The 15,614-nt window shown below is 40.9% G+C and overlaps 1 protein-coding gene across 1 annotated transcript; it reads left to right on the top strand.

The window, feature by feature from the left end:
- Window positions 1-980: 980 nt before the first annotated feature.
- Window positions 981-11,456, top strand: LOC104155874 (LIM and senescent cell antigen-like-containing domain protein 1; the record flags this gene model as incomplete). The annotated part of the gene is made up of 8 exons (XM_009694757.1): window positions 981-1,094; window positions 3,168-3,288; window positions 4,140-4,289; window positions 5,474-5,624; window positions 6,437-6,529; window positions 7,973-8,021; window positions 10,293-10,368; window positions 11,205-11,456. Coding segments are annotated over 8 exons (869 nt in total), but the record flags the coding sequence as incomplete, so codon positions are not given.
- Between the last annotated feature and the right edge of the window lie 4,158 nt (window positions 11,457-15,614).

Below are 15,614 nucleotides of genomic sequence, written 5' to 3'. Positions count from 1 at the left end.
GTATTTTACGCTCTTCGCTTTGTTTTGCCTTAGACCCAGTAAAAACAAAGGAGTGGGGTTTCCTGCGATCCCTCTTTTTCCACTGTTTTAAACCAAGACATTCAAATCCAAACATTTTACGGCATACCTAATACTGTCTATCTAGTTTCGACATGTTACTTGGCATTTGTGTCTAGTAATGATGTGCCTGAAGGTATCTAAACATTTCCCTTCATTTCAGGACATACTTGCCTACATGTTTTTACATATTCTTCGACTGAGTTGCTAATGCAGTGCTGTAGAACTGTTTTTTTTTTCCCCATATGTTTTTTTTCTATGCGAGCTTGAACTGCAGCTGAACTTCTCTAAGCGGTGATAAAACTCAGATCCAAATCCCTTAAGATTGGTTCCCTATTTCATATGGTCGATGTAATGAACTTTCTTCCTTAAAATTTGGACTCCATGATCTTAAGGGTGTTTTCCATCCTAAATGATTCTACGATTCTATGAAATAAGAATCACAAAGGAAAAGCCTTATTTCCCTTCATGTTTTGGCTTTACTGCTCCATAAATTGTAAAAATTTCTGTCCCTGGGTGTTCTTCCTCCCCCCGTACTCACTCCCTCCAGTATGCTGGGTCATTCTTGCAGGAAATGTAGAGGGGGGAAGAAGAGATCAAACGGGTTCGGGGAAAATGCTTCCCCCCAGGAAGGGTTTTCGTTAGCTAATTTCCTGCCCAGGATTTGCTCAGTTGCATCAGAGTTTCAGCAGTCTCAAAATTCAGATGTCTCTTGCGGTGTAAATGGGTGACGGAAAATGCCATGCGCTCTCAGCAGCGTTAGAGGAATGACGTGCTATTAACGCTACATGCAAACATGTAGCTGAATTAAGGTGGGTGGATTTAATGCCTAGCACATGGTCTGGGTTTTTTTGCAGCCCCTCATGTTTTACTGCCTAAGTGCATCTGTAAACAAACTGGTGTGTTACAGCGTTTACGTTAAGGGCATGCTCCTTATTCCTCTAACACTCCGATTTTTTTCCATTTGCAGTTTGAGGGGAGGAAGTACTGTGAACATGATTTTCAAATGCTTTTCGCCCCTTGCTGCCATCAATGTGGTAAGTTTGACACCGAGGTGAAACACTTCACACTGATCACAAATGGGAACGTCACTGGGGGAAGGTGGGCAGCCCTTGCCTGTGTTCGCTGGCCCTGTGTGACTGAGCCTCTGAACGCCCAGAATGGACTAGACTTCAGAGAATTTGGGGAGCTGCTTTCCCTAAAGGTCATCAAACAATAGGAATGAAAAAAAAAAAGTTTGCATTATTTGAGTGAGTAGTTTAGCTGTTGATCCAGTGATCCAATGAACAGACCGTTCGTGGACTCCTGATTATATACACCATTCGTGACTCCTGATTATTTATATCTGTACATCTGCATGTGCTTGTATTTGGCCCTTCTCATGCAGCTGAAACCCTGCAACAAGTCTTTGTCATCTGCTTTGACTATTGTAACCCACCCGTTGCTGTCCTACTCCACAGAAGCAGGGACAATCTTCATCGTCTAGTGTTATAATCAAATGATGGTCAGCTGGTCCCCTGGTGTGTTTTTGAAACAAATACCTTTAAGGCTTCAGCGTCTAATGTCCACGCTACATGCTTTTTATTTGCCACTGTTGATGTAAATGCTTGTGTGTCTGCTGCACTGTAATCATTTGCACATTATTTTTTTTTTTGCCTGGTGTGTGACACATCGTGCTCGGGCAGGGCTGGGAAGTCATCACTTGACTATTGCTGAAACTGGTCTGGAAGCTCTTGTGTTTCCGTGGCACCTTGGCAAGGCGCTACGGCTTTCACTTATCTCAGCGAGGCCTTTCCCCATGCGGAGGGAGGGGTTGAACATCGAGGGAGAGGGAAGCCGATGTTACAGACCTTTGAATTTAAAGCTGTCGATGTGCACAAGCAGGGGAAGGGGAAGAAATGGGTTGATGGTGATTTCTGAGGAGCTACGCTGCCTGTCTCCAGGATTTCTTCTGCCCAGCCGGCACAGTTCCCACTTCTGCTGCCCTGGCTCCTTTTAGCACCAGCTCTCTTAAAATCTCATCAAGGTCCTGCAGAGAGCTGGGCTTTGCCACTGTTTGGATTTAGTAAGCACAACCAAAATTGACGGGGCAGTTGTCAGCAATGAGGCCTTGAGCATACCTGGCATTTCTTGAGTCCATCAGGTTTTGTTCTTGAAAAGCTATGACTTCATGAGAACGCCATGGAGTCGGATGCTGGATGTTATCGTCCGCATCGGTTACCTGCCCGGCCGCTGCCCGTTGGCAGCTGTGCGAGTTGTACGTTCTCCAGAGCCAGGCCTCAGCCTCCCACGGCACTGGGAAGCCGAGCTCCCAGCACGTTTTAGGCAGAGCCTTTGCACTGCTCGGGGGCTTGGGCTACAACGTCCGCACAGAGAACGACTAAATCACCTCTGTGGTGGACGTGGCTCAATTGCCTGTGCAGTACAGTCACACTCTGCATGCAAAACAGTCGTTCTCACACTGTTTTTTTAATGCCTCGCAGGACAGAACTCCTCGTGGTAGCTCCGAAGTTGTGTGTGTTGGATTGACTGTTCCGCAGCTTCCCTGCGGCTTTGTGTTTTGACTCCATGGGATTTATCTTGCAGGAGGTCCACAGCCACCCAAGCTCAGTTCTGTTGTGTTTGGAGTATAGAGCCCCTTCAGGGCTTGGTCCTAGTGGAGTAGAAACCACTACAATGTACATGACAAGTTAAAATTGTCATCTTCTTAAAAAGAAAAGAAGGAGAAAGATGATTAGGACATGAGAAAGCCGTATTATATAAAGAACTCCATATATTTCTTAACAGCTTGAGAACAGGTAAGTAAAAACAGGGAAGGACTGAAAAAGGATGATTGCAGAGAGGAGGCGGAGTGTGCATGTGGAAGGGCTTGTATGTAAAGAACAGAAGGTCCTGCATCGGCAAGGACGTTTTCTTCTGACCCATAGCAAAAAAACCCAAACAAACCCAAATTCCAGAGTTTAGAACCAGAAGTGCGATACTGAAAGCAATGCATCCTACTAGATTTGGGGATGGGGAGGAAGAGGATGATGATGTTGGGATTCGGTTGTGGGTTGCTTTTAGCTTTGTCTGGCATGGTATTTTACATCCTGGTGGTGTGTTTTTTACAGGTGAGTTCATTATTGGTCGTGTTATTAAAGCTATGAACAATAGCTGGCATCCAGAGTGCTTCTGCTGTGATATCTGCCAACAAGTATTGGCCGATATTGGATTTGTCAAGAATGCGGGCAGGTGGGTCTTCCCCCTTCCTTCTGTTAACTGATCATGAATAAAATGAACTGAGAGGGGGGACTGAGAGGTTTTGGTTCATGAAGCTTTCCAGCTGAGGTGGAGCAACTGAAAAATTTTCTTTTGTGGGGAAAAGGTTTTAAGAGTACATCACAAAACTAAGAATGGGTATCTTAAGATATACACTTAAAAAATTAGCAGTTTACCTACTTCAACACCAGGTTTCTTGGGAAACGTGACATTTTGGGGCCATTGTTATAAATAATAAGAGAGAAAACATTCAGATACAGAAGCATTGTCTTTACTTTTTGAATAGAAATTTTTACTTTCTTTTTCCAACTTGGGTTTCCAATTTTGGTCTAGTTTAGCACCTTGTTTGTTAATAATTGTGTCAAGTCCAGTGGGATCCTTCACAGAGCAGGATACTTTTACCAGCTGTGATCAGAAGAATGTTTTACAAATGGATTCTACGGCCATTGGCTTCATACGTATAATAGGATGTACAGAGTTATCCACAGAGTTAGGACCCGTGGTGCTCATCCAGCTTCCAATCTAAATTTTTAAGATTTAGAGAGTAAAACATTCAGCAATGAGAATCTATAGCAAACTTTGTTTCCTGTGTTTCAGCACAGCTGAAACCCAAATGAGCTGAAGAAATACTCTTACGGTGACAGAAAATAAAATGATCACCCTGCCTCATCTGCACTTGGTTTGTCTAGTAAGGAAATTGTTTTAAAGACTATTTTCCCTCCAAAAAGGGCTGATTGAAATGAGGTTCTAATAGATTTTCGGTTTATATTTTGCACTGTAGTACCTTGTACCAGTACTTACCTCTCTTTTTTATGCTGTTTCAGACATCTCTGCCGTCCTTGCCATAACAGGGAAAAAGCCAGAGGCCTGGGAAAGTACATTTGCCAGAAGTGCCATGCCATTATTGATGAACAGCCTCTCATATTCAAAAACGATCCTTATCACCCTGATCATTTCAACTGTGCAAACTGCGGGTAACTTGAGTTCCGCAAAGGAAAACAGGGAAATGCTGGGTTTATTTGCTTCATCGAATTACATCTTAAAGTGAAAACCCATCCTGTACAACTGGCGGGTGGGGTGGGGTGCGGGAGCCTTGCCGCCAGATGTGTGTTACTGCTTTGGGGATGGTGGAGCTGGACCTTGAGTTCAAACAACAGCTGACGTGTCGGGGAGTAAAGACAGATTGGAGTCTGCGGGACAAGGTGGTACCTTACAAAATGCAAAGTATGGACAGAGATAACGGTTTCTGTAGCAGCGAAGTGATAGTTTGTTAATTCTGCTATGAGAGGAAGAAAAGTGGTCCTCTTTGGCTGCTTGAGCTACTATCTTGCCTATGTTATTTCTTTTTAGTTGAGTGGCATGCAGACTTTGTTGTCTCCTTTTAAAGCCTATCTTAGAAGCTTTTTCCCACCTCATTTTATCAGCTTCTGCAACTGCAGTACACGAAACTGCACATTTCTACATCCTGCAGTGATGCACAGACCATGGAGCATTGTAGGATATAGCATGGATTATTGGTCATTTATTTCTGGTGCAAAGGAAGCTACCATTTCAGTGCCATAGCAAAGGCTGATTTGAATAACAACATGTCGTGGTGTGTCCGTGGCAACCAGACACAAGCATTAGTGAGACCATTAGTGAGTGTGGTCGCATTTAAAGTTTAGTTGTTCTCAGTATTCTAACCATGCAAATTACAAAAAAAGTAGAGTATATGAGATTCTGCAATTGGCAGTGAATAAACGTGGGTCCGTAGTTTTCTTTCTCTGAAGTTTAATACAAGGGAAATGTACCTAGATGTAGAGGACTACATTTTACTTTCAGTTACAGTTATGCAAATCTAAAATAAACTGATGATAAGAGTGCCAGAATATAAACCAGCTTTGCACACACACATTTGTGCCACATAACCAGAATGCAGAATGACAGTAGCTCAGTAGCTGTTTTCAGAGAGACGTAGCGCATCTCGCTTAGCAGCCTATTCTCAGTTTTCTGTGATCAGCCTTGAACTGTATTAACTATGTCATGTTTGATGCTGCTGCATTACTGTAGTACAAATACAATTTCTAAAATGCTAAAAATTGTTTTTTTCAGAAACTCTCAAGAGTTGACTTTGTTCAGCGCCGATATTCATGCTCTCAATTCATTAACTTTTGAACAGGAAGGAACTTACTGCTGATGCTCGTGAGTTGAAGGGAGAATTATACTGCTTACCCTGCCATGACAAAATGGGCGTCCCCATCTGTGGGGCGTGCAGAAGACCAATTGAAGGCCGTGTGGTGAATGCTATGGGCAAACAATGGCATGTGGAGGTAAACATCATATATTTTCTTTTACAAACATAAACATTAACATACTTATCTATGATTTTGCTTTCAGTGAAAGGGTTAGCAAAGTATGCAGCAATGATTAGTAAATGCCTTCTCCTCGTCCCATCTTCAACTTCTTGTTGCTGGTCTTCCACTGTGAAATGGGAGTTATTTCCTACCTCACAGAGAGCTTTGACTGTGAAACTAAACTCAGTAATCAAAGGAGGGCCTTACAAAAGAAAATTTCAGAGTGCAAAGCAGTACATGTGGAAAGGCAGTAAAATTCTGTGGCAACCATAATGTTACTGAGCATCACAATACCCTTACGTCTTACATAGTCACCTGCCGTGTAAATCTCTAAAACACTTTCTGTGAGAGTTCATATTTCAAGACCATGTACAAGAATTAGTTCTACATCTTCCATTTAAATTAGGGAGATAAACATTTTATTCCTTTTGTTGTTTTGAAAATCTCCTCCAGCAAACGTTTTCTTCACAAAAGTGTAATGATGGTGCAAATTATTTAATATCTCTTCATTCTGTTCATTGAGAACATATGAGAATCCCTTTGCTTGGTGATTTGTTGAGGGAGTTTTTTGTAACTTTTGGATTAAAATGTTGAAGACATTAACAGGAATGTTATTTTAGTGGTCTAAATGTAGAAACAAAAAGGTTTTGACTCTTATTTTTCAAGATGGCATAGCTAGCTCAGTGGACCTCAATCACATTCAGTACTGGGCTTGGTTGGTTTGCTTTCCAGAAAAAATACCATTACTTCCAAATAATCAAAAAAAATGTATGTAATTTTCTTTGTAGCATTTTGTTTGTGCAAAATGTGAAAAGCCATTCCTGGGTCATCGTCATTATGAGAGAAAAGGCTTAGCATATTGTGAAACCCACTACAATCAGGTAAGGTTGCATATTTTTAAAAACGGTGTTAATTGGTAAACTCATGAATTGGTTTTATTAGACAGAAATGGAAAACCATGGACAGTCTTCTGTTTTCTTATAGGCACCTGTGGGTGTAATGCCAATTAGCAGATGTTCTGTCGCGGTGAATTTATATGGGTTTCTCTATACATTGGTCTGGTACTGAGAAAGAAAACTGCAGGTATTTCATAAAGGCTAGCCAGGACAATCAGTATGGGGTTGTTGTTCAAACTTAGTGGTACTTAAGTAGAGCTATTAGAAGCTTTTACGTGTCTGTGAGATCAGAGCAGCTAATGACACCCAGTCTTTCCCAAGAAGCTAAAGACAATTTGCCACTCAGTAGCTGCGGTTTAAGACAAGGCCCTCATGAGTAGCATGGTTTTCCCTACCGTGAGGTAGCTTGGTTTCCCTTACAGCTGCTACTTAAGATGCGCGTGTGTTACCATACACTGCATCACCCAGCTTATTCATTAGGTTGCTGAAGAGTGAATTTGTCAGAGGACACCACCTAGTGATCACTTGCATTTATATAGGAGTTACATACCATGGCACCATCTCTCCAGACTCCCTTGATTGTGCAGTCCAGCACCACGACATAGAGAGCTTTTTTTATTTGGAAGCCATCTGCGTTGTGTCACGTCCACCTCTTCGTTTATATAAATACAAGAGTAGGGGTTACATTTGGGAGTTGTAAGGCATCTGCTAATTACAGATGGATTCTTAATTTGTCAGTGATGAAGGGCAGATGATTGAAATGTTGCTGGCATACTTGCAGACAATAAATGCCATGACATTAGTAGTAATAGTGTTGCAGCCGTGATGGCGCAAGTACATATACCAGACAAGAGCTGTATGTAGAGTGGATGTCTTTTACTAGGTCAACAGCTAGTTAGAAAAAATACATGACATTTTGGGCACTTCTTAATTGTTTTATTGTGGACAAATGTTAAGCCTGGAAATAGGATGAATAACTTTTGGTCTAAATTTTCCCTTTTATTAAATTTAAATAAAAATAACATTTCCTTACAGTATTTGCCAGAAATAGCAATATGTTGTTCTAGTCATGCATGTAAGTCCAAATGTTAAATTGGCTGATTAGTACTGATGCATATATGACACCAACTGCTGTATTTCAAATGTTCAGGATTAGAGAAATGTTAAAACAAAACAAAATCATATTTACAGAGGATCAAAGAGATGTAAACAAATGCTTTCATCTTTCATATTATAAAGACATTTTGTGATGATGCAAAATGTACTTGGAAAACCAAACCAGACTTGCCAGCATTCTCCTTATTTTACTGAAATAAATAGGAAAGTTCTTGTGCCCATCAGCTGAAATATAGTTATTCTGTTAGTTTGAGAAGTTACCCTCGATAAAATCATTACATTAAAAATTTGTTACTTCTCTTTCCTCTTCAGCTATTCGGTGATGTTTGTTTCCATTGCAACCGTGTGATTGAAGGAGATGGTAAGCACTTTTCTAACCGTTCCCTTAATGTTCCTTTCTGATGGCAGTGCTCTTTAAAAGGGGAAGTAAGGGGAAAGCAGCCCCTTGTTGAATCCTTCATTGTCCTCATTAAAACAAAAACAGCCTTTCTCTTGATCAGAAATTAGGTTAGAGCTGATTAGTCAGAGACCAAATGCTAAGAAAACCTTACAGCAGGCGTTTCATGATGGTAGAAGACCACGCAGTGGCTGAAGAGAACCGTGGTCAACTGGAAACCCCTTAGTGACATACAAAGGCCAGGGATGCTGGGAGATGCACAGAACCGGCTTCCTGCCCCACCGACTTCAAAAAAGAATGCACACAAGGGTGAGAAGGACCACACAGGCATCTCCTCAAATGAATTTAGGGATCATGAACCAAATTTGCAAAAGTATTTAGATATTGAAAAACACAGGTGGGCACTCTAAAGGATTTTTAAAGGGATTTTTTCGTTCCCGTTATGTCAGTTTGGTTCCTAGAGATATTTACCTGTCTGTCACAGGCACCTGTCTTTTGAAAATCTAGGCTGATGATAATGTCACAAAACCAGGAAAGATCATACTTGGAAAGATGCGTCCTGTAAAGGCAGAACTGGAAGCAAGTGGTTTAAGTTTGTTTGGTTTTTTGTTGTTTGGTTGTTGGATTTTTTTTTGAGGGGGGGAGTCGGGGGTGAGGGTGTGTTTTGAGGGTTTTTTTGGACAACCAGCTATGATAAAATGCCAAAAGCAAATTATTCTACCTGAAATAATGTAACATTATGTGTCTATTTACCCCTGCCCGAAGTAAATACTGTAATACCAATTTTGGCCTCACCTAAGCCAAAGCCATTAGCAAAGTAGGAGGAAGCCTCTAGCATGTAAAAAGAGACATAAAGTAGTTTATACATGTAACTATAGGGTGAGACTTACATTCCAGAGAAGTGCTTTCCTCACATTTTCTGGACTGGGCTATACCTGCAGAACGACAATCCAAAACGCTTTAGAGGAAACAGTGTCCTCCTCTTCAGTAAAATCCTACTAGAATGAGCAGGACTGGAACTTGAGGTGAATTAATAAATTCAGCCTCGTCTGAAAACTACATCTCTGTACGATTCTAAACTTTCACCATATAATCTGACACCCATATTGTATGTTTTGGGCTCTGAACTGAACCGAATATACTGCAATGCAGCGATTTCTTTATTTTCAATGTACATCTTCAATTACATTTCTTCTTTCATTTCTGCATACAAATTTTACGCTGCTGTCACAAATTATGAGTATCCAATATTGGTCTCTCTGGTGAAACATCTGTGGCAGCAGTTTTTCAGGAGGATGTCTATGACTGTATTACAGAGGTTGCTTGGGAGTGAAGACTTTCATCTGACTAGTAGTATTTTGGCAAGCAGTGGAATAACTATGGATCTGTGGATTTGCTTGCCCCATAGTGCAGGAAAAAAGCTCTGCATGACAATGCTCTGATTCTGTTTGTTGTTGACAAAATACTGTGTTTTATGAGAAAACCATTGTCCTGCATCCTCTAACTTAGATTGAGAGGCAAATTTTGGCAGGGAAAAATGGGAAGGTGTATTGAAAGACAGGAGGAACAGAAAACGGATTGAGATACAGAACAAAGTGAAAATAGTTACTTTCTTTCCAAAGCAAAGAATAAAAGTATATCCAAGTTTGTCTTGATCAAGTAATTTATCCCATGAGTCCATAATTGTTTTTACCTTGGTAGTGCTGATTTACCGGCAGTCTCCTGACTGCTGGCTTCATGTTGTTTTCTTCAGCTGGGCAAGTGCTACTGTTGGTGGCACTGCAGTCTGAACTGGATCTGAGAAATTAAACCAAATGAAAACATAAACACAATTTTGCTGGATTGCTCTTCAGCTGCAAAAGTTTCCTGATTAAGTTGGAAACACGGCCTCATAGAACAGTTGCCTGAGGTGTCAGCATGCTATGAGATGAGGTGGAAGCAATAAACACAGGCAGAAATAGGTTAAACTGGTCTTGCCTGAGAGACAGCTTTGTCAATGCTTCACAGTCCTGCGACACTGCACTTATATGTGCCTCCCTAGTCTTGCCGTGTTATTGTTATGGTCCTTAAGGCTTGAATCAAGAATCAAATCACAGAATCATGTGACTTCATGCCTCATGAACAGCCTTCGTGACTGTTCTTCACGCCTCATGAACGTGTGAGCTTAAAATTTTTGTAATAACTTCTTTTTTTTGGTAATGCTAATGATTTCTTTTTTTTCTCCCATTGCCCTAGTTGTGTCTGCTCTGAATAAGGCATGGTGTGTGAACTGTTTCGCTTGTTCAACTTGCAACACTAAGTTAACACTCAAGTAAGTTTATCGATAAGTGTGATGCAAAACATATCAGTGGTTATTTTCAAAGTGTAGATGTTGCTATAGCATAAATCTTTACGGTATGAAAAACATATAAGCAGCATTGAGAAAATATGTGCATCTTTCTTCCTCTTGCTCCACTTACTAATTTTTATCTCTTTCAGCTGTCTCTTCAGGTCTTCCTTCAGTTAGTCGTCTTAACTCTTCTCCTCTTCTGTCCTTTATTTTTTCTGTGTTTAACTCTAAAGGGATAAGTTTGTTGAAATTGATCTAAAACCTGTCTGCAAACACTGTTATGAGAAAATGCCAGATGAATTTAAGCGACGACTTGCCAAACGGGAACGTGAAGCAAAGGATAAAGAGAAGCAGAAAAAGAAAAAGCCAATCTGTTTGTAAACTTTTTTTCCTTCTCACCACCACCTCTGCTCCTTTCTTCTTTGGTCAGTGCTAAGGATGCTTTTATTTTAAGTTTTTGCATGAATTTGTGGCAATCAAAACCAAAATATTTTTCGCACAACTGCAACTTGAAATACTAACTTGTTATTCCATTATCTTATGTTTAGTCTGTTTAGCTCTACAGTTAGGTTTGAAAGCCTTTTGAAATTACACGGTTAATAAATATGGATGTTTGGGTAAGAACTGCGTAACTTACTCAACAGGGTACTGTAATTACTGTCTACAGTGTATAACCTTACACAAGTAACTTCACATATATCTATAAATTGCAGTTGTAATTTTTTGCCTGTGCACATTTAATAGGATGCTTTTTTTGAATTATTTTTTCACTATCCCTGCTGCTAAAACTTTGTCTGGTTTTTGCTTTGTCGTTTTAGGAATAAATTTGTGGAGTTTGATATGAAGCCTGTCTGCAAAAAGTGTTATGAGAAGTTTCCTCTAGAGCTGAAGAAAAGACTGAAGAAACTAGCTGAAACTTTGGGAAGGAAGTAAAGACTTCATCTGCTCTCCCCTTCCTTTGTGAAAATCTTACATTACTTGGCGGGGGGGCTGCTTTGAGGCTGCAGTCAGACTACAAATGATGATGTATGCCTTCTATCAACTCAAAGTATCTTAAGATTCTCTGTTCTCTATACACATATGTTTATTTGTCGATAAACAGATGATATTTCCAAACTAAGTTAAATACCAGCTCACCTGAAAGGTTTCTCAGCCTGGTAATACAGTTGAACTGATGCAGGTGGCCTGTTCTGCACAGTAATCGCTGTGGAATTTTACAGAGAGCAAATTCGCTTCTGAATACCTGTGAAAACAAACTGTGCAAATGTGTCTAACTTTAGGGGCATGTATTGTCATTTATATTAATGAAAGCATTAACTTTCATATTAAGCATGCACACAAAACTTGCCCAAGTCAAGTGACTGGGGCAAGAAACCAACATACTTCACCTCACGGCAAAATTCACGCTTGGATTTCAGGCCAAGTTGTCTCATTAAGGAGCCTTGTTTCAGATGGTTTGAAAAGTATCAGATTTCTAAATACAGTCACTGTACAAATGACCTACTCCTGATAGATTATGCTTACATGATGAATCTTTGTACATCAGGCTTAGCATGAAATACCTATATAAAATATGTATTCCTATTGCAAGAAATGAGCATACTCAGAACTACTTGAATTTTGCTATATTCCCCTCAAAATAACACATTAACTTTTATATATGCTTTTGCATTCTATTTACTTTTTGTGCCTTATTCTGCTGGACCATACATAACAGTGTTCCGTTAAATATATATATATAGTTTTATTTTTTACTTCATATTTTTATGCAGAAACAAGGTATTTTCAAAAGATAACGTACTTTGCCTTAATTATACAGGATGCAAGAAGAATTTTATTTCAAATGTGAACATATGAGCTTAAAGTTTAGCTTCTGGACTTCATTCATTTTCAGAACAACACTGAAAATGCATATTTCAATTAACTGGCAATATTACTTTTACACCTATGAGTGTAACTATACAAGGTTTGATCCTGCTAGGATCTATTTCTTTAGCCATCCTCAAGAACTGAGCTCACAAATCATCAGAATTCCTTATACATTTAATTGTTTTCTACTATTGACTTCTGTCCATGCAAATCTGTTTTATTTTTCCCTTTCTTATAGAAAATACAGTTACTTAGGACTTCTTGATGGTACTACATTATGAAGTATGCAAACATTTTTTATTTTTTTTATATTACTGACTTGAAGACATTTTATGTCATTACATCATACGAAGTAAAATTTTCTTTCCTGTTTATGAAAAATCAGTTGCTTTAAAATGTCTGCTTTCCAGTGTCATCAATAAAGGCTATGTTCTTAAACCTTGTATCCCCTCTCTTGAATGAGTGCTTGAGAAGGGTGGGAAAGCAACTAGGCTCTCTTGGTTTCCTGTGTTTTTACCTGTGACTGTATGTAAATACTTCCTTATTATCCTGATTTAAAGGAGACAGAGGCCTTTCCTAAATATCCCACTGTAGTTAATCCTTAGGTTCCTGCAGGAAATTGCATTTTGTTTCATAAAGAACAGCTTGATTCTTCTGGATGTTTTCTGAATTGGCACAGTTGCTAGGTTTTCCTAAAGAAAACGCCTTGTCTAGGTTTAAAACGTACACCTTCCTATCCATTTTTTCTCTTCTTTCACTGTAATGAAACTGTCACCCCGAACTTCCCATTTAGTGCTAGGTAGAGTATTTTTTGACTGTTTTATCCTGTGTAGTTATTGAATGCCATAATGGTTCAGTAACTGAATGCAGTCCTGACTGAGTTCAAGACTAAAAAAGTTTAAAATGTCCCCCAAAAAATGTTTACATAACTGGCATGGTAGCCCTGTTGGGATTTCGGACTGTGCCATGGATTCAGAAGACCAGACTCAGCAATGCTTCCTTTAAATTGTAATTCACTTCTTGTTTGGGGTTTTTCACATTACGCTGACTGTACAGCTTTTCCTTCAGCCTACATCTGCACAGCCTTACTGCTCCAAGGGTCGGGAAGGGTCCCTAAACCTGAGGCTAAACAACAAGACCTGGCTCACATCCCCATTCCTTGGGGTACATCCATCTAGAACAGAGCGGCCTTGTTTACAGCCACGGGTCTCCTCTCGACTCTGGAAGCCCTGTGGCCCTCACATGGGATGGGTTTTTTTCTGTTTCCAAGTTCCTGATGGTGAACGCTGTGCTGCAGGTCACCAAGGCAGCCGTTTCTATCTCATGAACACAAACGTGTCAGTCTCAGAGACAGCGATGTAGAGCACTGAGAGTATCTGAGGGTACCCAAGGGTTCAAAGCCTGATGAATCGTAGAAAAATGTTGGTTGGAAGGGACTGCTAGAGGTCGGCTGGCCCAACCATCCGCTCAAGGTGGGTCTAACTTCACAGCTGGATCCGTTCTGAAAGTCTTGCCCAGCCAAGCTGTGAGTATCTCCACAGAAGGAGATTTCACAGACCTTTGTGTGCAGTATGTTCCAGTGCTTGATCACCCTCATGGTGACATTTTTTCATTTTTATTGGAGTCCTATCTCAAGCGGAGGGTTCCCCAAATTCACACTGCTCTTTTGGGAGTTGTGTTTGGAGTGAACTGTCATTGAAATAATACCCCTGGACATTGTCATGAAGAGGATTAATTAAAAGCAGTTACAAAACAGAGCTAGGGAGCAAGCTAACAATTAGGCAGCCTGGACAATTACAGGTCTGGTGTTGAAGCTCACTTCCTGGCCTATCAGAATTATAAATATTTTGCATAGCTGCACATACTTTCCTGAAAGAGGCAGAGTTTATTATTGGTTTTTCTACACGTACTAGGTCTCTCAAAGAAGGCTGTGAGCCTGGGATGTGGGAATAGATGCCTCAGAAGCTTTGTCCCTCTCTGCTGCATGGGATCGATCATGCACAGGCAAGAGATTCCCTTAGAAGCCCCTGCTTAGACTAACGTTAACAGTACGGAGCACTTCAGAAAGCCCAGTGGATGTAGCTGTAGGGGGAAGAAGCCGAGCCTAAAGCCTTTCTGCTGCTGGCAGGGGCAAGCCCTGTGCTCTGTTCCCAGGGATAAGTAGCGAGCCAAGCCGAGCACAGGTTGCAGGGACAGCACTAGAGCTAACAGCTGTCCTGCCTGGTGAGCGGCCTTCCTGGTGGTGTGACCACCGGGGACAACACCGGGGGTGCTACTTCCACAGAGATGGGCGAGAGGTGGTGACCAGTGTCAAGGCACCGGACCTTGTCTGTATGAAGGCAACTTCCTGGGCCTCCCGATCAGCTGAAGAGCAGTAACTTCCTCCAGGGAGCCAACTCCAGTGTTCTCCTCTGCGCCAGCACCAAGACTTTTATAACTTAGCCTGGCAGGTGCTGATAAATCGTTTGGTAACCCCAGCTGTAGACGCACCACTAAAAAGAAAGAAGATCCTCTTTCTTGGGGAATTAAATGCAATCTCTAAATAAATCACAATTAATAGAAGAAATAGAAAGGGTTAATTCTTTCAGTCAGGGATGTTATACAGATGCTACTTGTCTCCTTGCACGAACAAATTGGCTATGTTGCCTTATTTCTCCTGCAAAGATGTAAGAGCTGTAGGGATCTCAGTACGTTTTAGGTGCAGTTTTTTTCATACATCTGTCAGTAGGTTGCTCGAGATTGAGAATTGGACAAATTTTTAATGACACTTCTTCGTAAACAGAGCCCAGCGGCCTCATTTTGACCAAAGTGTCTGAACTGGCACAACAAATGGGTAATTCCAGTCAGCAGAATCCGAGGCTGCCTGCTGGGAATTACACCACGGGACGACCACCGCCCCAGGACCACCGAACTCTTAAAACTGCAGCTTGCAAGATTCTCCTGTCTTGAGGGTTGCTGATCTTGACATCTTTAGATCCACGTTCCCAGCTTTTTATGTTCTCATCATTTAGGATGATGACAAAGAGGGCAATTATGCTATTCACAGCACCTGGAAAATACAATTTCTTACCATAGCTGCTACAATATTTGGAAACTCATTTTCTAGAGCATTGGATCTCAGTGATAAGGCCCATGCTTATGGATTAAATTTATAATTGCTGTGAACCGCAAGATACAGTTGTGGGAAAATACTAAAGCTTGGTTCCACACACGTGAAGATCTTCTGTGACAGCGTAAGGCCCACACGAGCATGGAAGCTGCTGTAGTAACAACGGAGCAATGATCAGTTGGCCCTTAAAATTACGCGGGATACAAAGCCAAGGCAGCCTGGCCTCCCAAAGAGGCTGACAGCCCTTCAG

The sequence above is a fragment of the Cariama cristata genome, unplaced genomic scaffold (genome assembly GCF_000690535.1).
Source record: "Cariama cristata isolate BGI_N322 unplaced genomic scaffold, ASM69053v1 scaffold21012, whole genome shotgun sequence".
NCBI classification, from domain to species: Eukaryota; Metazoa; Chordata; class Aves; order Cariamiformes; family Cariamidae; genus Cariama; species Cariama cristata.
The sequence above is the reverse complement of the archived record's forward strand: the minus strand, read 5'-3'. Positions and strand labels throughout refer to the sequence as shown.